Below are 24,567 nucleotides of genomic sequence, written 5' to 3' on the forward strand. Positions count from 1 at the left end.
TTTCATTTTTCTTTACATCTGAATAAATACACCAAATTGTATATCTGCACCACATTTTCTTTATCTGCTCAGCTTGAATGCATAGCTAGGCTGATTCTATCATTTCTTGGATTCTGAATGGCACAGCAACAATGACATGGATGTGCAAGCATCTCTGTGGTAGGATACAGAGTTCTTTGGGTATATACCATGAGTGGTACAGCTGGGTCATATGGTAGATCCAACTTTAGTTTTCTTTCTTTCCTTCTTTCTTTCTTTCTTTCTTTCTTTCTTTCTTTCTTTCTTTCTTTCTTTCCTTCCTTCCTTCCTTCCTTCCTTCCTTCCTTCCTTCCTTCCTTCCTTCTTTCTTTCTTTCTTTCTTTCTTTCTTTCCTTCTTTCTTTCTTTCTTTCTTTCTTTCTTTCTTTCTTTCTTTCTTTCTTTCTTTCTTTCTTTCTTTCTTTCTTTCTTTCTTTCTTTCTCTTGTGAAGCTATCATTTGATTTTCATAGTGGCTGAACCAGCTTACACCCCACCAGCAATGAATACGGGTTCCTCTTTCCCCACATCAGCTCCTTGCCAGCATTTGTTGCCACTGCTTTCTTGATGTTAACCATTCTGAGTAGGATAAGATGAATCTCAGAGTAGTTTTAATTGGAATTTCCTTTCATGGCTAAGGCTGTTGAACATTTAAAAAAATATGTATTGGTCATTTGGGTTTATTCTTTTGAGAAATGTCTCTTCAGCTTATTAGCTCATTTATTGAGTAGAAGATTATATTTGGTGTTTAATTTTTGCTGTTCTTTATATATTATGGATATTAACCCCTTCTCTGAAGTACAGCTGACAATGATCTTCTCCCATTCTGTGAGCTGTCTCTTCACTCTGCTAATGGTTTCCTTTTTTTTTTTTTTCCTATGGTTTCCTGTACTCTGCAGAGCCTTTTAATTTCATGTAATCTTATATATCAATTCTTGGGGTTATTTCCTGTGGTATTGGAGTCTTTTTCAGAAAGCTTTTGCCTATGTCTGAATTTTGGAGCTTTTTTCTGTTTTTTCTTTAGCAGTTTCAGAGTTCCTAGTCTCACATTATAGCCTCTGATACCTTTTTGGTTTTATAAAGCACATTTCTTAAATGAATCTCATCCTTTTGGATTACATAGGTAGTTCTCAACTAGGTATCTCTGGCAATGTCTGTAGGTAATTTTGATTGTCATGATGGGATTCTGACACTGGAAGCTAGTAAGCAATAGCTAGGAATGCTGCAAAGCATCCCATAATGAACAGGAAGTGAGTAAGTGATCAGGTCCCCAAAACAGTCATGCTGAAGTTGAGAAAATCTGGATTAGATTTATGGGTCATGGTAAAAAGAAGTCTGTCCTAGTAGTTTTTTACTTTGTTTTACCACAACCTCCAATTATTGCTCTAAATTATTTTTCTTTTATTTTAAAATTTGAATTAAATTTTATTTCAGCTGATATGTAAACAACATGAAATTTCATGTATTTATGGGGCACCATGTTATATTTGATGTGTACGTATATTGTATAATGTTTAAGAGAGGTTAAACATATCTGTTGATCAATGGAGGAGGAGATGACTCAGCAGTTAAAGGCACTTGCTTGCAAAGCCTATCAGTCTGGGTTTAGTTCCCCAGCCATCCATGTAAAGTTAGATGCAAAAAATGGTACAAGCATCTGGCTTTCATTTGCAGCAGCAAGAGAATCTGGTGCATACATAATACATAATACATACAAGACTACATGCATATCTGTCCCTTCAAACATTTGTCAGTTCTTTATGATGAAGCCATTTAAAATCCTTTCTGCTAGCTTTTGACATCTAAACTGCATTATTGTTATCTATAATTACCCTACTGTGCCAGAACACATTAGAAATTCTTACAACTATCTAACTGTGCACTTAGAACCCATCCATCAGGCTTGCCCCACCACAAACCCCTCTCTTCCCCATTCTCTGGTAATCACAATCTACTTTTCATCTTTTAAAAAATATTTATTTGTATTTATTAATTTATGGAGAGGGGAATGGGCAAGCCAGGACCTCTTGCTGGTGCAAACAAACTCCAGACACATGTGGCCCTTTGCACACTTAGCTTTATGTGGATACTGGGGAATTAAATTGGGACCGGCCAGCTTTGCAACCATTGAGCCACCTCCCCAGCTCCTACTCTCAGTTCTGTAAAAACATTCTCTTGAAGATAAATGTTTTTGAGGTGGAGAGGCATTGTTTATGAAGCCAGCTGGACCTTTCTAGAAAAAGATTGGAAAGCTGGGGAAAGTAGGAGTTGTACAAATGGTCTTTTTGCACAGTGAGCCCGTGTCCTTCTTGAATCTGTCAAACATGTGGGTGTTAAAAAGCTAACTGTTATTTATAGATGGAAGATAACCTTCATCAGCTCATTGGCATTTTCCATCAAATGTATAAGATTGGTGCTGAGTCACTGCATTAAGAATGTTTGCCACTTGCCAAAGCTTTGGAAATCCCATAGCAGCACCTGAGGGTGATCCTATAGCACATGACTGAATGGTGCTATACCCCTGCCCAGCCAAAGGTGGCTTTGACATATCCCTGATGTTTATACCTGTTGCACGCCAGAAAGAAATGAAGCCTCCTATTCCTGCCAACTTCTAGTTCTGGTGGGACATTCCTTGCATTCTTTGGGACAGACATTTGTGTTCAGAGTGAGAGAGAGAGAAAAAAAAAAAACTTCTACAGTTTTCCTGCATAAAATGTAGAAATAAAGACCTCAAATTCCCCAACCCTCAGTCAATAAGAGCTTTCTTGAATTTTCAGTCCTTCTCCAAATGTTTTGGCAGTGCCCTCTTCTGCTTATATTCTATCAGAGGCGGGTGTCTGGGCCATTTGCTTTCTTTTATAGTACATTCCACCTGTATGAGTCCTCCTGGAGTCTGGTTTTGTGCCATTTTGACAGAAGGTGGAAAGAAAGAGGGATTAAGCCTAGAGATCTAGAAGTTCCCCGAGGCATGCTGTGTTCCCTTCGAGGTTTGTCATCAATGACATAAAGGTAATCTCCTGGCTACAAAGACATGGCATCTGGATTTCCATGTTCCTTGCAAAGAGGGAAAGGATGTGGAGCTGGGCAAGGGATGAAATGCATGCTATGATGATGTTGTACTGTGGAAAGCTATGAGTTATCTATAGGGGCACTATGAGGGACTCAGACCCTGGGGAAGGAGAAACCAGAAGGCTCTGGTCATTGGACACCAGGTTTGTGTTGACTGTATAACTACAGCTTGGAAGAGGTAAATCAAAAAACTCATGGATGGATATCTAGCTTAGAGCTGCCATTCACAGACCAAGCCTCCTAGACACACAGGCTTGATTCCAGATCTCATTCGTTAGTTTTTTCATTCACTCACTCATTCAGTGTTTCTTTCATTTTTTGTGTTTCCAACAATATATTCTGGGGCAGTTGCATAAAGTCCATTAAAATTATCCATATACTGCACACCAAAGCTCAGGAAGTGTTGTGGAAGAGAAGGTGGAAAGATTGTAAGAGCCTCAGGGTGGGCAGGAATAGCCTGAGACACTATGTTGTCCTCATCCCTGCAGAAACTGACTAAGACCTCTTGGTCCCCACAATGAATCAATGAATACCAATAACCTCACCAAAGACCCTCAGCAGAATTGGAGCAAGGGAGAGGAGGTGTATGTGTACAACCTTTTATAAAAAATGAATAAATTAAAAAGATTATCCATATTAACCTAAAATATTTTTTCTGAATCTCAGTTCTGCTCCAGCCCATAAATTTATCTTTTAAAAAAATATTTTTATTTATTTACTAGATAGGGGAGAGAGAGAGAGAGGGAGAGAGAGAGAGGAGAATATATGAATGGGCTGGGCACATAAGGGCCTCTAGCCACTGCAAACAAACACTAGATGTATACATCACCTGGTTCCCTAGGCTTTGCAGTAAAGTGCCTTACCTGCTAAGCCATCTCTCCAGCCCCCTTTTTGTTTTTTTTAGGTAATGTCTCTCTCTAACCCAGGCTGATCAGGAGTTCACTATGTAGCCTCAGGATGGCCTAGAACTCACAGTGATCCTTTTACTTCTGCCTCCTGAGTGCTGGGATTAAAGGATGCACCACCACACCTGGCAATTTATCCATTTTTAAATTCATGAAATACTTGTTCTCTGAAATTCTTTTTATACGTCGAAACTCAGTAGAAGAAGCAAAAAGGTTGTGCTACAGGCTCTAAAAAGTGGCTGATCTCACAAGGCTATGTGTTTTAGCTTTTCTTCTATAGGAATTAAAAGATAAATCAATATATCTAAAGTAGCATAATGATGCATTAATTTAACATTATATTTCACAAATTACTTTAAATTTAACATACTTAAAATATATTACTTCTGCAGAAAGTTCTGTATTTTCTTTAAATATAGTTCTCATGTAGAGTTAAGTAGCTTTCATTTTATGCAAGTGTTCATTAATGCATTTATGTTTCATAATATTTGGACATTTTTATTCTGGCATTTTCTTATTCCAGTACTTTCTGTTTTCTGCATAGCTAATCTATGTAAATTAAAGTTTACATCAGTCTTACTTATATAGGCACATAGATGAGATATAGAAAGATTTATCCTAAGAAGTCACTCTCTGAAAACTGTGCCAGGAACTACTCATGGTCACATGGCCCGGATAATTTCCTCTTGCGGAACTTGTCTGTTCCTGATCTTTTTAGTCACTGAGGTTTTGCCTGTGACCATATACATGCACCTCCCGTTTTCTTCCCAGGTTGGAAGTTAGAACACTTCCAGTGCTTTGTAGAGATTGCTCCTGGTCTGTCTTGAGGGACTATCACCCATACATAAATATACAGGGATGGTGAGGGGGCATTCGTTCAGATCAACCAGGTTTTGATAAACACAGCCCCACAGGTGAATGCTGTGACTGATCTGGAGGAAGGAACATGGGCTTCTTAGCACAAGAACATGGGCTGGGTGGGAGACACAGGTTGCCGTGGCTGACACCCACATTTCATGGTAATATTAGGGCAAGCTAAAGGTATAACTTTAAATTTTTTTTTTTTTATTTATTTGAGAGTGACAGACACAGAAAGACAGATAGAGGGAAAGAGAGAGAATGGGCGCGCCAGGGCTTCCAGCCTCTGCAAACGAACTCCAGACGCGTGCGCCCCCTTGTGCATCTGGCTAACGTGGGACCTGGGGAACCGAGCCTCGAACCGGGGTCCTTAGGCTTCACAGGCAAGCGTTTAACCGCTAAGCCATCTCTCCAGCCCCTAAAGGTATAACTTTAAAGGAAGACTTTTCAAAATGAATTTCTATTGAGGAGAAAAATATAATCACTGCATTCTACAGCCACTCCAGGAGCCCAGTGACAAATGTAAGATGACATATTCTTGTCTCCTCACTTCTCTCTACCAGTATGATGGAATATATTGTTAACTTGAGAGGACCTGTAATCACCTATGAGGGATTATGTACATTAGGTGAGCCTCTGGGTATGTGATTTGATTAATTAGGGTGGAAGACTTACATTAACTGTGGGCAGCATCATTACATGGATAGGGGTCCTGAACTATATACAAAGGAGAGAGCTGGCTGAGAACCAGCATTCATTTCTCTGGTTCCTCACTGAAAGTGATCAGCGCCTCAAGCTGCTACCATCTATCCCACCGTGGTGGACTGTAATCTGGAATGTAAACTGAGAGACCCATCTTCCCTAAGCTGATTATTGTCTGGCATTTTGAGAAGATAACTAATAGAACTACCCCTTCCTTTGTTGGGAGACCATAAAAGGGTCTGTCCTGCAGTGACTGAGGAGACAGACAGAACACTACCACATCCAGTTTACCAGCTCTTGCTTAAGCCACCACGGAAGCATAGCAGGCAGAGCTCAGGCCAGCATCCATTTCAAGACTTCTTTCCATGGTTACGATCAACTGCTTCTTTTGGGCAAAAGATCTGATAGTAATAAGTAGCTACATTTTAATTTGTAACCACTTAAACTATTTTTTTTTTTTTTTGAGAGAGGGTCTTATGTGTCCCAGGCTGGCCTCAAACTTGATATATGTGTGAGGATTACCTTAAACTTCTGATTCTCCTGTATCTACCATGCTGGGTTTTATGGGGTCCTAGGGCTGAGGCTCTGGGCATACATCCTACCAAATGAGCTGCATCCCCAGGCCTGATTAAGCTAATTTGAAAGTGTATTTCACCTCTAACATCAGCTGGGTGAATTCTTCATTACTGAGGAAGGAAGGCTTCCAGTCTTGTTGAATGTCACAGATTTCAGTTTGTGCTGAGACTTCTAAAAAAAGAAAAAAAAAAAAGCACATAAGTAATCTTTCATATGTGTAATTGTACCTAGAATTTGGAATTAACTAATGAAGTGCATTTACTGCTACGTAATTATGTATAAATCTATGTAATTTAATAAAGTAATCAACATAAGGATATATATATACACACACACATCCTGATTTCCAAAGACTAGGAACTTTGGATATAATGAGCTTAAAAACACTTCTGATGTTCTCCCACCCCTTTAATGAGGCCATGGAGAACAGAGTACCCCACCTTCAGGATAGGTATAGCTCCTGCCACTGCTCTAGAGTTCTGGAATTTTCACATTTTAAAGCTGCATGAGCAGTAGCTGGAATTAGGTCGCTGGCACTGCCAAGGGAACAGGGACAAAGACGGGGATGGTGAGACATCTTAAGCTGGTTCTTCATGGTCAAGCCAAGCAAAACTTCCAAGGGCTAGAGGTGTAGCCCACCATTGGAGTGTGCAAGGCCATGCATTCTATTCCCAGCCCCACAGAAAACAAAAGCAAACAAAATCTATCTTGGGCTTATAGTAAATAACCCTCTGATGCAGAATGAAATAAAACTTAGCATTTCCATTTCTGAAAAATGATGTGTTATACAATTAGTCATTACCTGTGCCATTTTATTTGTTTTATTTTTTGTTTTTCAAGGTAGGATCTCACTTTAGCCTAGGCTGACCTGGAACTCTGATCCTCCTACTTCTGCTTCCCAAGTGCTGGGATTAAAGGCGTGTGCCACCACACCTGGCTTTGTGACATGTTTTGTTTTCCCTTTTTGCTTTTTGTGGAGTCAGGCCTCACGCGCTCCAGACAAGCACTCTATCACAAAGGTACATACAATCTCAGCACACCAAGTTGCATTAAAGATCTGAACTTACTTTTCTTAAAACTTTTTTTGGTTAATCTATAGTTTATATGTTTCATGTAACTATCTTACACTGAAGACATTATTCACATTTGCCAATTTAATAAACAGTGGTCTCACAGGGCTACTTAAATATTCTACTGCTTTTGGATTTAAAAAATATTTTATCCTATCTTAATTCATCTCTGATAATATTATTACAGATATACAAATGTGATATCATAAAGATTTGTCTTTCAGTTTATCCTCCATCTTCAATTAAGATTTTTCTCCACTTATGTGACAAGAGGTTTCTTTAGAGTTATTTTTTGGATGCTGAGAAAAAAGTAAAAATATATCAGTTATGTCTCAGAGAATAAAACGAACCTGTTGGTCAAGTTCTTAAAGAAGGCTAATTGTTCAGGCGTCTGGCCATTGTAAATGAGAGACATTCCAAAGCTCTATCTCTTTTGTACTATTTCTTTGTTAATGTGGGGACTGGACCCAGGGCCTCACACATGCTGGGCCTGCACTCTGCCAGCCAGTGACACCCCAACTCCTACAGCTGTGAGTTTGGTCAACTCTCCTACATGGAGAAGGACTGAATCCTCTAATCGGAATGACTTAGTCGTGAGGAAAGAGCATAAGAAGGGCTGAGTTACACACAAGACTAAACCTTCATTTACTCTAGCCATTACTAATGTGTGGGTCAATGCTAGGTTCTACTGGGACATTTCTTCCTTCTAGATGTCTAAAAGAACAAGCTGCTGCTGTTATACCCAATCAGTCTTTATGTCCTTTGTAATTTAAAATATTTTATTTATTTACAAGAAGAGAGAGAGAGAGGGAGGGAGGGAATATGTCAGGGTCTCCTGTCACTGCAAACAAATGCTACATGCATGCACCTCGTTGTGCATCTGGCTTTATAGGGTTAATGGGGAACCAAACCCAGGTCATCAGGCTTTGCATGCAAGTACCTTTAATCACAGAGCAATCTCTCCAGCCCTCCTTTGTGATTTTAATTTTATTTATTTATTTATTTATTTATGAGAATGAGGGAGAGAGAGAGAGAGAAAGATGGGGTGGGAATGGGCATGCCAGGGCCTCCAGACACTGAAAACGAACTCCAGACACATGCGCCTCCTTGTACATCTGGCTTACATGGGTCCTGGGGAATCAAACCGAGGTCCTTTGGCTTTGCAGGCAAACACCTTAACCACTAAACCATCTCTCCAGGCCATCCTTTGTGATTTTAAAAGAATACAAAAGCTGCTAAAATCCTTTGGTATTGAACACAGGAAGAGACATGCTGGAAGTGTGGCAGTCCATAGCCCCGAGAGGGCTAGTTTGTGGGGCTGCCTCAGAGTGGTGGGTGTAATGATGACCATTGTGAAGTGCATCCTGGGAAGCAGAGGCAGGGTGCTACACACAACCTAGGCAAGAGTTCATTTACAGGTATCAGCCAAGTGAGGGTGGAACTCCTAGGTCTTCATTCAATGATTGCCGTGAAACTCCTTTTTTTTTTTTTTTTTTTTTTCCAAGGTAGGGTCTCACTCTGGCTCAGACTGACCTAGAATTCACTACCCTCGAACTCTCAGCGATCCTCCTACCTCGGCCTCCCGAGTGCTGGGATTAAAGGCATGCGCCACCACGCCCGGCAGTGAAACTCTTCTGATCAGGAAGTTCAAGCTATAGTGTGTTGGTCTTTCTGGCAGCTCAAATTTCATTTACAGAGAGGGCCCTTCAATTTAATAGCAAAGAAAAGTCCAAGTCCCCCCTCCATGGGCTTTTGATGTGCCTGATGACAACCTATAACTGGAAGACAGAGTCAGCAAAGAGGTATGGTCAAAGTGATTTCCATAGAACAAAAAGAAGTGCCCCTTGGGTCTTTGCACCATTTTCCAGAGTTTTCTTGATGGCATACAGCTTAAAGGTGTATTATGTCTTGTTGAGGCAGCAGTTGGGAGACAAGTAGTCTATAGTTACACATTATAATAGGATTTAGAGGTGCAGTTGGCTGTTAATTATGATGTTTTCTAGCAAAAGAGGCTTCCTAGGAAGTTTTCATCCTTCTTCACCCTACCCAACCCAGTCCATAAAAGCAGAATAGAACTTTGTGTTGGGACAAAATTACATTTGCTAAGCTTTATACACAGGAAGAGGGTAGTGTGCAGGCCAGTCTGGTCTGAAGACCGTTTTCAGATGGATATGTGCAAGGATGTTCAATTTTCCCTGCCATCTATGTGATTCAGATCAGAGATGCTGTTGGCACAGAATTTCACTACAAAGAAACATGGTCAGACTCTGACTATTTTGATCTGGATTACTTCAAAGAGAATACATGTATATTCCAGGACCAAGATTTTCCTCCAAGCTGAGAAAACAGGGATGCTTGAAGGATTTCTGAGGAAAAAGTTAAATAATTCTAACAATGACTTGTGATTAATCTTTACTCATCCCGTGTTCTCCCTTTAGCTTTCAGGCAGAATCCAGACTTCACAACCCTGTCTATGTTGAAAGGATCTGGGAGCTTTCAAAATATAGCTGGGTGTGGTGGCGTACCCCTTTAGACTCAGCACTTGGGAGGCAGAGGTAGGAAGATCATTGTGAGTTCAAGGCCACCCTGAGACTACATAGTGAATTCTAGGTCAGCCTGGGCTAAAGCGAGATCCTACCTTGAAAAACGAAAACCAAAACAAACAAACAAACAAACCCCCAGGGACAGGCCTTGCCAAGTGGTTTGCTGGTAAAAGTCTCTGCACCCTAAAACAAAAGGCCCTGTGGGTCTGAAGTGTTTGCCCATTTCTGTGTAAATACTCTTACCATGGCTGACTTCTAGTTCCTAATGTGATGTCAACTAGCTTGCCAAACTCCTGCAAATTGAGCAGTCCTCTCTTCAGCTGGGTCCGGTACACACACAGCTAGGAACCCATTCCCAGAGATTCTGATGAATGGAACCATGGGTGTTACCATGTTAAATGTATTTTCTTAAGGCTCCTTAGGTGATTCTCATGGGCAGCCAAGGTTGCGAAGTGGTGGTCTAAATGGATATGCTAATGCACAACCATAGTAAGGCTGTGATACAGGTCTCTCCAAAAGTCCCCACCCATTACCTTTATAGAGAAGCAGTAGACAACCAGGACTCAGCAGACAGGTTGCTGTGTTTAGATTCCATATCTCCCTGGCATCTGCCTTGGTTGAGGGATAAGCTCTTGTGCCTCAGTTGCTTTTACTGTGCAATGAAACTGACTCAGAGGGCATCCACGAGTCTTATAGAAGTTTCTACATAGATAGCCCCTAGCACAGAGTGTTAGGGCACCCCAAATGAAGGCTGAGCATTACTATTTTATTTTGTTGTATACATTGTGGAGCCTATTTGGATGATATGTAAGGGATTGTATTTGTTTTGGCTTTAAACCAGATTTTTCTTTGACCTTTTTTATTTTTTGCATAGACTTTTTGGAATAGAGGATCACAGGGCCAAGGGAGATCATCCAGAGATCCTGGTTGTATTTGTTCAGGTTGTGTGGGCCAGCCTTCATCTCATGAAATAGGCAAGACCAGAGAGGCACTCCTGATGTTAGAAGGCTACATTTCTGCTGATTGGCCTTTCCAGGGCCCAGGTTGGACAATTCTGTAACTCTTCAATGGAGAGCTGAGCATAAATGTCACACTGATGAACTTGATCCCAGATGTCCTATTTAACAGCTGTTCTGCTTCTCTGTGGCACTGACCTACTTTGAGTAATTTGCACAAATATCTTGGCAATCAAACCAACCTGCTATTTCACTTGGCTAAGTCATTATTTAGGAAATATAACCATTCTGAATAAATTATTGGGGTGATCATTATTGCAATTCTGCTTGTGTGGTCTTCTCTGACTTTTAACAAAAGCAATTAACATGTTCTTTATTCTCCTGAGTAGTTAAAAAGGGAGACTATGTCATCACTGTTACACAGTTAATACATATATATTTTATCAGAGAAATAATGAGGGAATAACACATACAATGAAACTTTCCTATGTCTTAGCAGTGCCCTCTGGAATGAAATCATCTTATTTAAAAACATGTTCAGGGGAAAGAAGTTTTATGATAACTTCAGAACTGTACATCCTCAGTAATTCTAGTTTAACTGATTCTGTTTGGGGTCACAGTTAAGGCAGAAGAATTCTGCTCTCCCTGTTTGTGATAGCTCCTAGGCCCTTGTAATGATTCTCTAAAACTGTGTGTGTGTGTGTGTGTGTGTGTGTGTGTGTGTGTGTGTTACTATACAAAGTGAATGGCAGGGTAGGTGTGATCAGCACTAAGAGGTGAAAGTATTTAAGAGAGTATGATATTAAAAGGCACAAGTTTACAGAAAGCTTCAAGTGGTAACTCCATTTGACAGATCAATATCTGCCAATGGAAATGAATTAGCTAGGCACTAGGAGACCATGAGGGAACTATATGGACGTGGTGTACAAGTCCTTTCCTCTAAAATCTCAAGGAGGAAAGAAAGCCAACCTCTGTTACCAGGAGCTAGGACAGGTGTCAAGCTTGGGGAAAGCAGAGGCAGATAGGAAGAAAATTATTGGGGAAGCTCCAGGGGTTTAAGATAAAGACATACTCAGAGTTAAGGTCATAAATGTTATTAGCTAAGGCTGGGAGACCCGTGCCAGTTGGATTTTGAGTTTGGTGATAAAGAAACTTAGAATTTAGAATGTGACTATCTTTTCACTAACTTGCTGGACATGGGACTACTATGGAGGATACGGAGCCCATGAATGATGAGGGTAACCTTATCAGGTACAAACTCCACAGGACACCCTGCCTGATGAACTCATCACCCCATGGAAGGGCAAGGTACCGCAGTATTGGAGAGAAGTGCCACCTTTACCATTGTGTTTCTGCAAGAACCCGATGACCTTTTCCAGCACAGTGGTTTTGTCCATTTTCCGTGTGTTGCCTGGGAGCATGGAGCTGAGCTCTTTGATGAGAACATTGAACTGGTCCCGACGTTTCTTCTCAGACTTGTTTCTAGAAGCTCTGGAAACACACAATGCACAGGTTACCAGACATTCAATTTCATAAAGGCTTTGCTAATGCAAAGAAAAATTTGAATTAGAAAAATTTGCTAATGCAATAGAAGTACCATTTTTTTCAGACTGTGTTCCAACAGCATTTGATCAAAAATTCTATCAGGGAGGTAATGTTAGATTTTCAGAGCTGAGTAATGGGGTACAAAACATGTTTTGCTAGACTCTTGGCCACAAAGACAGACAGCATTAATAATAAGCAAGTTCTGACTCATGTGAAAAACCTTACCAGCTTAGCTCCATAGCCAGATACTGCCTCTCCTACTTCACAGAGTTTTACGCCTCAGAGAGCTATTGCTGTTTACCTAGATTCACTCTCTGAGCCCGTCCTGAGGCCCCACTACGTCCCTTCCAGTCCAAAGCATGCATCCTGGTGCCAAGTGAAACGGGGTAGCCAGACATCCCAAGTGTGTCACCCAGGCATATGGCCATATTAGCCAGACACTAGGAGACCATTTACTCCTACGATCCACTCTTCCAGAGGAGTGACAGCTCTCAGCAATCTGCGAGCTGTGCAGACCTGGGGTGATGTATGACAGGCTCTGCTGTCATATGTGTCAGCCTATGAGTAATGGGACACTTTTTCACATGACATGGAGGAAATACACACACATATCACTAAGTTGAAGAAACCAGTGTGTAGGTGGCCTAGAATATGGCTCAGTCATTAGAATGCTTGATTCTTAGGCATGAGGACCTGGGAGAGCTTGAGACCTCTTGGGTTTGACTCCCCCAGAACCCACATAAACAGCTAGGTGGGGCCACACACAGTTATAACCCCAGTTACTGAGTGGTAGCAAGTGGAATGGAGGAGGCTGAAGAATTGTTGGGCCTCACTGACCAAAAACAGCAGCTCCAGGTTGAGGGAGAGACCCCATCTCAAAGAAATAAGCAGAATGATAGAAAAGGACACCCAAATCCTCTTTTGGCTTCTACATGCATGTGTGTGCTGCATATGTATCTGCATCCACACATGCATACACCATACATAAACACACCAGACACCACATACACACACACACACACACACACACACACGGAGAGAGAGAGAGAGAGTGAAAGAGAAGGAGAAAGCTGTCACATACTGTATGACTCCAACCATATGATGTTCAAGAACAGGTGAAGCCATGGAGATGGTGAAGTGATCAGTGGTCTCCATGGGTCACAGCAAGGAGTGCACAGTCAGAGCACAGAGACTTTCAAGATCAGGGAGACAGCTGTCTGCCATAGAGGTGCAGGGCACGTGCCATAACATCATCATACATTTGTCCAAACCAATAGGGCATGCAGCACCAAGAGCAAACCTGTGACCTGTGGATGATTACAACTTGTCAGTGAGTTCCAACAATGGTAACAAATGTGTCATTCTGGTAGGAGATGCTACTCATGTGTGAGGTCAGGAGTATGTAGGAAATCTCTGAGCTTTCCACTCAATTTTGGTGTCATCCTCAAATGACTCTACAAGATAAAGTCTATTTTTTAAAGGACATGCTAGGGCTGGAGAGATGGCTTAGCAGTTCAGGTGCTTGCATGAAAAGCCTAATAACTCATGTTCAAATTCCCAGATTCCCACATAAGCCAGATGCAGTGATGCAAGTGTGCAATGTCACACATGTATAGAAGGGGGCACACACATCTGGAGTGCATTTGCAGTGGCTGAAGGCACTGGCATACCCATTTTCTCTTTCTCTTGCTGCCTCTTCCTCTCTCTCTGTCTCTCAAAATAAATAAAAAATAAATCCAAGACTTTACAAGAATTTGATCAGCGAACCATGGCTTGTTCTAACAACACATGATAGAGGGAGCTCATTCCCCAGAAAGCCTGGATCTCAATGATCCAACAAAGCTCCTCTGTCAATAAGCAACCTAATTTGAAGTGGTCCATGCCTGGGCAAGCTGGCACATCCCTCCCAAAATATACCCAGAACCCACATAAACAGCTAGATGGGGCTACACACATTTATAACCCCAGTTATCGAGTGGTAGCAAGTGGAATGGAGGAGACTGAAGAATTGTTGGGCCTCACTGACCAAAAACAGCAGCTCCAGGTTGAGGACCACAAGTGGTCTGCCTGCTGGTCCTGGCACTCCAAAGTCTGGGGTCACAGTAAGGGAACTAATCCCTTATCAGGAGGCTGCTGGCCAAGGTGTGGTCAGGAAAGAGATGCTGTTCAGCTCCCTAGGGACATGCATCAATATCGGAGGCATCAGAATCAATAAAGACCTTGCTTTCTTAAATAGCCCATGGAAACATAAGGACACATTACAAATATCCTTTCTCTAGGGGCCACAATGACCACAGAAATCTGTTTCCTTCTACTTATGATATAATAACCTGTCTTTAAAAAATATATTATATTTATGAGAGAGCGAGAAAGAGACAGAAAGAGAGAGAGAGAGAGAGAGAGAATGGGTGAATTAGGGCCTCTAGCCATTGTGAAGAAACTCTAGATGCATGTGCCACCACGTGCACCTGGCTTATGTGGGTCCTGGGGAAATCAAACCTGGGTCCTTAGTCTTTGCAGGCCTTAGCCACTAAGCAATCTCTCCAGCCCTAACCTGTCTTAAAAATAATTTTATTTATTTTCTTTTTTTTTAAATTATTTATTTATTTATTTGAGAGCGACAGACATAGAGAGAAAGACAGATAGAGGGAGAGAGAGAATGGGCGCGCCAGGGCTTCCAGCCTCTGCAAACGAACTTCAGACGCGTGCACCCCCTTGTGCATCTGGCTAACGTGGGACCTGGAGAACCGAGCCTCGAACTGGGGTCCTTAGGCTTCACAGGCAAGCGCTTAACCGCTAAGCCATCTCTCCAGCCCATTTTATTTATTTTCAAGGACAGTAAGAAATGTGTGTGTGTGTGCGTGCAAGCAACAGAGAGAGAGAGAGAGAGAGAGAGAGAGAGAGAGAGAGAGGGAGAGAATAGGCACATCAGGGCCTCTAGTTGCTGCAAATGAACTCTAGATGCATGTGCCATTTTGTGCATCTGGCTTTATATTGGTACTGGAGAATCAAACCCAGGTCATTAGGCTTTGCAGGCAAGCACCTTACTACTAAGCCATCTCTGTAGCCCAGAACTTCACTGAACATCGCTTTTGTTTTGTTTTTGATTTTTCCGAGGTAGGGTCTTACTCCAGTCCAGACTGACCTGGAATTCACTCTGTAGTCTCAGGGTGGCCTCGAACTCATGGCAATTCTTCTACCTCAGCTTCCCATGTGCTACCATGCCCAGATACAACCTGCCTTGATTGCAAAGCACATATTTATAATATAGCCACATGATGATCTCAGTCTGTGCTTGCTCTTTCTTTCTTCCTCACTCCCTCCTTTTCTTTCTTTACTTCTTTCTTTCTTTCTTTCTTTCTTTCTTTCTTTCTTTCTTTCTTTCTTTCTTTCTTTCTTTCTTTCTTTCTCTTTTTAGAGAGATATTGAGAGAGAGAAAGAATTGGCACACCAGGGCCTCACCCACTGCAATCAAACTCCAGACACAAGTGCCACCTAGTTCACATGTGTGACCTTGAGCTTGTATCACCTTTGTGTGTCTGGCTTATGTGGGATATGAAGAGAAATCAAACATGGATCCTTAGGCTTCACAGGCAAGCTCTTTAATTGATAAGCCATCTCTCTAGCCCCTGGGCTACTTCTCCCTTCCTTCCTTCCTTCCTTCCTTCCTTCCTTCCTTCCTTCCTTCCTTCCTTCCTTTTTAAAGATATTTATTTTATTTATTTGAGAGAGAGAGAGGGAGAAAATGGGCATGCCAGGGCCTCTAGCCACTGCAAACGAACTCCAGACATACGTGCCACCTTATGCATCTGGCTTAGGTGGGACCTGGAGAATCAAACCTGGATCCTTAGACTTCATAGGCTTGTGCCTTAACTGCTAAGCCATCTCTCCAGCCCCCATGGGCTATTTCTTGATCAGTCATGAGCAATTATCCAAAGCCTGTTTCAAGTGCATGGTTGCTAGTCTTTCCTAAGGGTCCTTTATCCCTTTGACTGGGCCCTCCTTCTTGCATGTTCTTTGGTTTTGGGCTGAGGGATTCTTATCAGGCCTCATTCCCATCCATACCACTATTTTTTCCATGGACTCACATCACTGACTTGTGGCAGGCATGAAGAGAAGATGTCCAGGTGCCCCATTGCTAGTTCAGGGTAAAAGGCACAGTGTTCAAACACACAAGAGAGAAGAAAGAACCTTTTCACTTTCCAAGTGACTATGTATTAGAAATCATTTTTAGCCTAGAATTGAAAGAGTGACATGCAACCTCCTTTGCCAAAAACAGCTCTGCTCTTGTCCTAGTTTGCCCATTATAAATTATCTGCAAGCTGATAACACCCAGCTCATTACTGCTCTGCTCTCATCTTCAATGGGTGTAATGACGATGAACATGGCCTGGAAGAGAATCTGATGGAGGCTCTTATCATTAGTGACAGGAACACAAGCTTGTTTCCATTGGCCTCCGCCTGCGATGCACCATGGTGTGCACTGGAAATCGGTCAATGTCAGCTGGATTCGCAGCTCTGGGGCAAAAGGAAGCCAAGCGCCTGGGATGACCTTGTTTCCAGTAATGAGGTCTGCTTATGCCAAGGCGCTGGGACAACAGGTTGAACGACACTTGAACACTCAGCCTCTAGGATTCTTAAGGCATTATTTGCAGTCGATAAAATTCATGCATTTTAAGTGTGTAGTTTGATGAATTTTGGTAATTGTGTGACCACCACCAAATCAAGAGACATGATTACTTCATCCTAAAGAGGTTTCACTGCATCTTGTTAATTTCTCCTAACCAGAGCCACTTAGTTTTGTATTTTTTAGAATTTCACATAAATGGAATAGAATGGTATGACAATTTCTCAAGACACCAAAAAATCCCACAAAACAAAACCTAAGTCATGCTGTTCTGGATGTTGGTTTGTGTAGATATGGGTATTCATTTCTCTTGGATAAATACAGAGGCATGAAATTGCAGAGCCATGTGACAAATGTATGCTTAATTTAGAAAACACTTGTGCTGGAGCACCATGGCTCACACTTAGAATCCCAGCATTTAGAGGGGTGAGGTAAAAGGATTGCTATGAATTTGAGGCTAGCTTGGGCTATAGAGTGAGTTCCTAGTAAGCCTAGAGTGAAACTCTGCCTCAAAAAAGGAAAAAGAGGGGTACTTGCCATGTTATACAAAGTTGGCTATACCCACTTGTCAGTTTTTCCAGCAACAAATAAGTCTCAGTTGCCAGCAGCCTTGCCAACACTTGGGATTGCCAGTTGATTTTAACCACTGAAGTATTATTTTATTGTGGCGTGAATTCACCTTTTCCTGATTATTGGCGATACAAACCCATTTTTTTTTGCATTTTTATGACCATCCTTTTAGAAAGTGTTCAAGTCTTCTACTTTAAAAAGTGAGTTATCTTCTAAGAGAGGAGAGGGAGAGGGAAAGAGTGAAGAAGAAGGAGGGGGAGGGAGAGAGAGAGAAGAATAGAGAGTGAAGGAGAAAGGGGAAGAAAAGGGAGGAAAAAGCAGAGAAGAGATGTATATGCCTATTAAACACACACTCGTATGAACCTCACCCTTTAATTTTTGAATGTAAGGCTACAAGGGCCACATTACCTTTTTGTTGGTTGGTTGTGTTTTCAATGAAGGGTCTCACTCTATCCCAGGCTGACCTGAACCTCAATCTATAACCCCAGGCTGGTCTTGAAGTCACAGTGATCCTCCTATCTCCTGAGTGCTGAGGTTAAAGGTGTGCGCCGCTATGCCTGGCTGCCACATTACCTTTTTTTGAGAATCATCTTGGGAAGTTTGGGTCTAATTACATGGCATCATTTTCTGGGTACTTACTACCTAATAAACACCATGCTGTGCTTTACAGGCAGGGTCACATTCTGCAGACCAACATTTCAGTCAACAACAGATAACATGTGATAATGGGCCCATGAGATTATAACAGTACTTGAAAATTCCTATTGTAAAATGACCTTATAATGTCACAGCCCAATGCTGTAAACCTACTATGCTCCAGTCATATAACAGCATAGCAATACAACTATGTATATAGGACATAATACTCAAGATAATAAATGACTCACTAGATTAAGCACCTAATATACTATATTTTTATTGTTATTGTGGGTGTTCTTCTACTTATAAAAGAAGGTTTATTGGAAAGAGTATGCATGTTACATTGGTGGTAGTAGCCTCATATACCTGTTTACTGGGTTTCTGGATGTATGGTTTTCTCTTATGGTTTCTCATGTTATTTTGTTTATTATGGGTGCAGAAGCAGAGAGCTATGCCATGTATATCAACCAATATCTTAGGTGTACAGTAGGACATGCCATCTAGGTTTGTATAGTTTATGATGCTAGCACACAGATAAAATCAGGTCAGTTGGTGGAGCATCAAACTTCAGGGACGATGAAGGTGATGCTCAGGCTGGCGCACTGCATGTACTTGGACTTTGAAAATTTTCAATTTACTATTAGTTCGTTGCAATGTAGCCCCATTGTAAGTCAAGGAACTTCTATACTCTTTCCAATGATATAAACACTCTCAGGCAGCATGGCACTTTTGCTTTTTAAAAATTTTCCACTAGTACTTTTATTTATCTTTGTAACCTTTTTTTTTTTACTTTTTATTTTATTTTATTATTATTTTTTATTTGAGAGCGACAGACACAGAGAGAAAGACAGACAGAGGGAGAGAGAGGGAATGGGCACGCCAGGGCTTCCAGCCTCTGCAAACGAACTCCAGACGCGTGCGCCCCCTTGTGCATCTGGCTAACGTGGGGCCTGGGGAACTGAGCCTCGAACCGGGGTCCTTAGGCTTCACAGGCAAGCGCTTAACCACTAAGCCATCTCTCCAGCCCTTTGTAACCTTTTTATTGACAATTTTCATAAAATAAACAATAAACAATATACTGTGATCATAATCCCCTCTCACCACCTTCTCTTTCCTCCTCCCAAATGCCCCCTCTAATTCTTTCCAACTAGTCCTTTTTTTTGGTTTTTTGAGATAGGGTCTTGCTCTAGCTCAGGCTGACTTGGAATACTATGTAGTCTCAGGTTGGCCTCCAACTCACAGCAATCCAATCCTCCTACCCCTGCCTCCCAAGTGCTGGGATTGAAGGCATGTACCACCACACCCCGTCTCTTCTATTTTGATGTCATTGTTTTTCTCCTATAATGCAGGTCTTGTGTTTGTAGCATTAGCCACTGTGAGGTCATGAATATCAAAGCTACTTTGTGTCTGGAAGACAGCATTGTAAGCACTTTTCCCTTTCTTCTTATATTCTTTTCACCACCACTTCTGAAATGGTTCCTGAGCCATGGAGGATGTGATAGAGATGTTTCCCTAGTGTTAGACACCCACTGTCACTTCGCAGCTCTGTTGTCAGTGAAGTTTCTCTAAGTAAACATGAGAGGAGCATTAATATATGGGCATGTAGCTCATGCTCAGATGGCCCTGAGACAATCCAACTCTGTCTACCTGGTTCACTCAATGCTCCCCAAGGCAGAAAGAATGTAAGAGCCAAAGGAAGGGTAGAACACATTGTAACACAAAATGGCCTGGATATCCATGACTTCACAGTGCCTGACACTACCTACATAAGACCATCATAATAGGAGGGAAAGGTCATAAAAGAGAGACTGATTGAGATGGGGAGGGGATAGGATGGAGAGTGGAATTTCAAAGGGGCAGCTGGGGGTGAGGGAAGGGAGGGAATTACTATGGGTTATTGCCTACAATTATGGAAACTGTCAATAATTTTTTTAAAATTAAAACATTAAAATTAAAAAAATCATATATATGCATAAACATAAGTGCTTAGAGGGCAGATTGGTAGGCATAATATATGCATTTAGCCAGTCATCAGTAATGGTTTCTCCTTAGGGCTTATGACCTCCTCAGCCATAGGCTTTTTTTTGATTAGGTTTTCAGTACCAGGCAGGAATTCTCTCCTGTGGCGCAAGCCTCAAATGAACATGTTATTTTTTTGAACTTGCTTTCTTCTCAGCATGATGCCTTTGAGATTCTTCCACATGGTACCCATGCTTGGAGAAGCCTAAGTGTCAAGTCTAGTGGTTTTCTGGTAATTGAACATATTGCAGTGGCTTCTCGATCCACCTGCTGAAGGCTGAAGGGTATCTGAGTGGTTTTTCATTTGGGTATTATGAATTATAGATAGAGTGGCAGGTTTTTGAGTGACCATGTTTTCAGTGCTCTGAAGTAAATAATCCAGAAGCAGGAGAGTTGATTGTTATGGAAAGTATATGTTTAATTTTGTGGGAAACTTGACTTTTTTCCAGAGTAGTCACATTATTTTACCTTCCCACCACCAGGATGTAAGTAAACCAATGGTTTTGCATCATTCAGGATTTACTGTTAGCAGGAGTTTACATTTTAGCCCATCTAAAAACATGTGTCTGCCTGGGGCCTTAATAGACATTTCCATACTGGCAATGATATTGTGCATCTTTTCATGTGCTTTTTTCCCCTGCCACTTGTACATCTCCTGGTGATGCCCCTGCCAGGCTGTTTGTCTCCTCACTGCTACACTGTGGTCTGCACACAAGTCCTTTGTCAAATACGCACGTTGACAATATTTTCCCTAAACTTATATTCCCCTTTCCTATCCTTTCTCTTTTACTTTCTCCTCCTTTCTTTCTCCTTTCCTTTCCATCCTTCCTCTTTCCCTTCCTCCCTCTCTTCCCCCATCTCTCTTCATTGGATTGTGTTTATGAGGTTTGATCTAGGAACCTTCAGGTCACAAAGATTTTTTTCTTATGTTTTTGTTTAAGAGTTTTAGGTATTTCAATTTATGGTCCATTTTAAGTTAAGTATTGATTTGTACTTCATGAATAGCTGTTCAATTTTATTAAATTGTTTTTTGCATTAATTGGCATGATTATGTGGTAGATGGTACTGGTGATTTTCAAACCCTGAATAGCCTTGCATTTCTTAGATAAATTTGACTTGGTTGTGACTTCACACACACACACACACACACACACACACAGATCCACACATATGTGATTGGCCAATGTCTGGTTTTTTTTTTTTTTGAAGTCTACTATGTAGTCCAAGCTGGCCTCAAATGCATGATCCTCCTGCCTCTACCTCCTGAGTGCTCAGATTGCAGTTTGTGCCACTACAACCTAGCTGACTCACCGATATTTTCTCAGAGAATCAAACAGTATCTCTTCCTCTTCAACTTTCTGCACAAGACTGCGTAGGGTTGGTGATATCTTTTTAAAAAATATGTTATTTATTTGTTTGCACGTGCATGCACGTGTGCACATGAAAGAAAGGGCATGCCAGGGCTTTGAGCTGCTGCAAATGATCTCCAAACACATGTGCCACCTTGTACATCTGGCTTTATGTGGGTACTAGGGAATCAAACCTGGGTCCGTTGGCTTTTCAGGCAAGCACCTTAACCACTAAGCCATTTCTCTAGCCCGTATCTCCATATCTTCTTTTAATATGAATGCGAGTTCAAATTCATCAATAAGTCATCTGAACATGGATTTTTCTAACTTGGGTTTTTTTTTTTTAACTTTTTAAATTTATTTATTTGAGAGCGACAGACACAGAGAGAAAGACAGATAGAGGGAGAGAGAGAGAATGGGCGCGCCAGGGCTTCCAGCCTCTGCAAACGAACTCCAGACACGTACACCCCCTTGTGCATCTGGCTAACGTGGGACCTGGGGAACCGAGCCTCGAACCGGGGTCCTTAGGCTTCACAGGCAAGCGCTTAACTGCTAAGCCATCTCTTCAGCCCTAACTTGGGGTTTTAACCACAACTCAATTTATTAGTTACAGGAGTCTTTAGACTATCTGTTTTATGTATGAGTCTGATGTCAAATAACTAGTACAGCTCATCTAAGTTCTTGAATGTGTATGGATGTAGTTGGTTAAGTATTTCCTTATGGCCCTTTAATGCCGATAGCTAAGTAGTGGTAATCCTTTCCTTTGTTCATGGTAATGGCCATCTTGTGCCTTTTGAGGGGTCAGATTCAAATAGTGTTGTCAATTTTCTTGATTTTTTTCAAAGAATCTTCTTTCCACTTCCTCAGTTTTTCTGTTTTCAATTTTATTGATTTGTGTTCTTATTCTTGCTATGTTTCTTCTGCTTCTGTTTCTGCTTCCTTAATATAAATTTGTTTGCTTATTTAAGATCTTTTTCTAATGTGAGCATATAATATGTATGTTTCTCTAATGTGAGCATATAATGTGTATGTTTCTCTCTAAGCACTATAGCAATGACAACATACAGAATTCAATGTGTATTTTTACTTTCATTCAATTAAAATATTTTCAGGCTGGAAGGATGGCTTAGCAGTTAATATGCTTCCTTGCAAAGCCAAAGAACCCAGGTTCAATTCCCCAGGATCCATGTAATCTAGATACACAGGTAGCACATGCATCTGGAGTTTGTTTGCAGTGGCTGGAGGTCCTGGTGTGCCCATTCTCTCTGTCAAATAAATAAATAAAAATAAAATATTTTTAAAAATATTTTTTACTAGTTAGAAAGGAGATCACCAAGAGTTGGAGGAGATAAGAGATGGTATAGGGGGATGAATATGATAAAAACACATTATATGTGTATATGGAAAATATTTCAAAATATATACCATGTTATGTGTAATTAATATATGTTAATAAAAAATTTAAAAATATTTTCTAATATTCTTTGAGACAAGTTCTCTGATTTGTAGATCACTTAGAATTTTGTTATTTAATTTCTAAACCCTGGAATACTTTCTTGTTTATTTTTTTGTTTCTAATTTAATTTTGGTTCATTTAGATTTCTGTACATTTGCTTTATGAAGCAACATTTGGTCTTTCTTGGTAAATTTTCAATCTGATTCTGATATTGTTGGGTGGTGTTCTATAAATGTCAATAAGATTCTGTTGGCTGTGGTATTTTGTAATTCTTTTAATCCTCACTGAATTTCAGTTCTAGTTCATTGCTAAATGAGGCATGGTGAAAACACATCTCAGTTCTTTATGTTACATAGATTCTGAAGTTCTTTTTGTTGTCTACACATTTTCTTTATACACATGTTCTTAGTGAAATGACCTTTTATCTTTATGTAATGTCACTCTGTCTTCCTGGTAATTTTCTTTGCTCTAAAGTATATTTCATTTGATAGTAATAGGCTTTCCTTAAATGAGTGTTTGAGTGGTATATTATTTTCTATAATTTTACTTTTAACTTATATTATCAGATATGACAATCTCTGAATTTGAGTTGCTGCATTAAGGTAATTTACATTGAATGTGTCTAGACGTGTGTGTGTGTGTACCATGAGTATTGGGGTACTTTTTTTCTTTACCGCTAAACCAGGGATGGTGACACACATCTCTCATCTCAACATTTGAGAGATGGAGACAGGAGGATCAGAAGTTCAGAGTCATCCTTAGTGAGTTCTAAGCCAGCCTGAGATAGATGAAACATTTCTCAAAAGAACAAAATAAAACAACACTGAAAAATAGTTAATGCTCAAAATAAAGATGCACTGATGCTTCAAGTTCCTTCTAGTGTGAGAATTCTGACACATTTTACCTACTGCCACACTGTAGGATGAGAACCTGTTCAGGGGGCAGGATAAGGACTCAGAGAAGAGTTTTATAAGCCAGGCAAACTGAACCTTTATAGAAGGCATCTGAGGAGTAGGTCTTAGCCCTCTTTTCCAGTCTCCAGGGAGCCTGAAATGAGGGTTGATGGCTGTTGAAGGAGCTTGAGGTTTTTGTAAGAGTGAAAAATACCAAGTAAGTATTCCTAGGCAGCATCTGGAGAAGCAAACTGCACATGCAATAGAGGCATGAAATACTGCCGGACATGATGGCACATGCCTTTGATCCCAGCACTTGGAAGGCAGAGGTAGATGTATTACCATGAGTTTGAGGCCAATCTGAGACTACATAGTGAATTCCAGGTCTACCTGGGCTAGAGTAAGACCCTATATCGAAAACAAACAAACTAACAAACAACAACAACAACAAAGATAGAGGCATGAAATAAATTGGAAGCATCTTCCACATGGAGACAGTGCTGTCCACAAAAGTCAAGCCCTCCTGAAGAATATATTGGAGCATGGTCATCCATATTAACAAACAGCTTATGAATATTCCTACTAAAACTAGCTGAGAATGCAGAAAAAGTCTGGTAGGCAATATACCAAAATATTAAGAATGGCTATCTTCTGCTAGTGGGGTTATAAATGATCTTTGCTTCTTTAAGCATCTCAGTATTTCCAAATGTTGTGTTTTTTTGTATATAAGAAAATATACAATAAGATAAATATCAAGTCAATACATCTATTGCAT

At 40.8% G+C, this 24,567-nt stretch overlaps 1 protein-coding gene across 7 annotated transcripts in view; it reads right to left on the reverse strand.

Annotated features, from left to right (window-relative positions):
* Positions 1-24,567, reverse strand: part of Npas2 (neuronal PAS domain protein 2) — a 182,958-nt gene that overhangs the window by 71,621 nt on the left and 86,770 nt on the right. For all 7 annotated transcript variants that reach the window (XM_045147916.1, XM_045147917.1, XM_045147915.1 and 4 more), the window contains exons 3-4: positions 12,038-12,186; positions 6,206-6,297 (exon numbers count right to left, since the gene is read on the reverse strand). In XM_045147916.1, the coding sequence (XP_045003851.1) occupies positions 6,206-6,297; positions 12,038-12,186 (241 nt within the window). The remainder of the gene's footprint in view (positions 1-6,205; positions 6,298-12,037; positions 12,187-24,567) is intronic.

Source organism: Jaculus jaculus, chromosome 4, assembly GCF_020740685.1.
Source record: "Jaculus jaculus isolate mJacJac1 chromosome 4, mJacJac1.mat.Y.cur, whole genome shotgun sequence".
NCBI classification, from domain to species: domain Eukaryota; kingdom Metazoa; phylum Chordata; class Mammalia; order Rodentia; family Dipodidae; genus Jaculus; species Jaculus jaculus.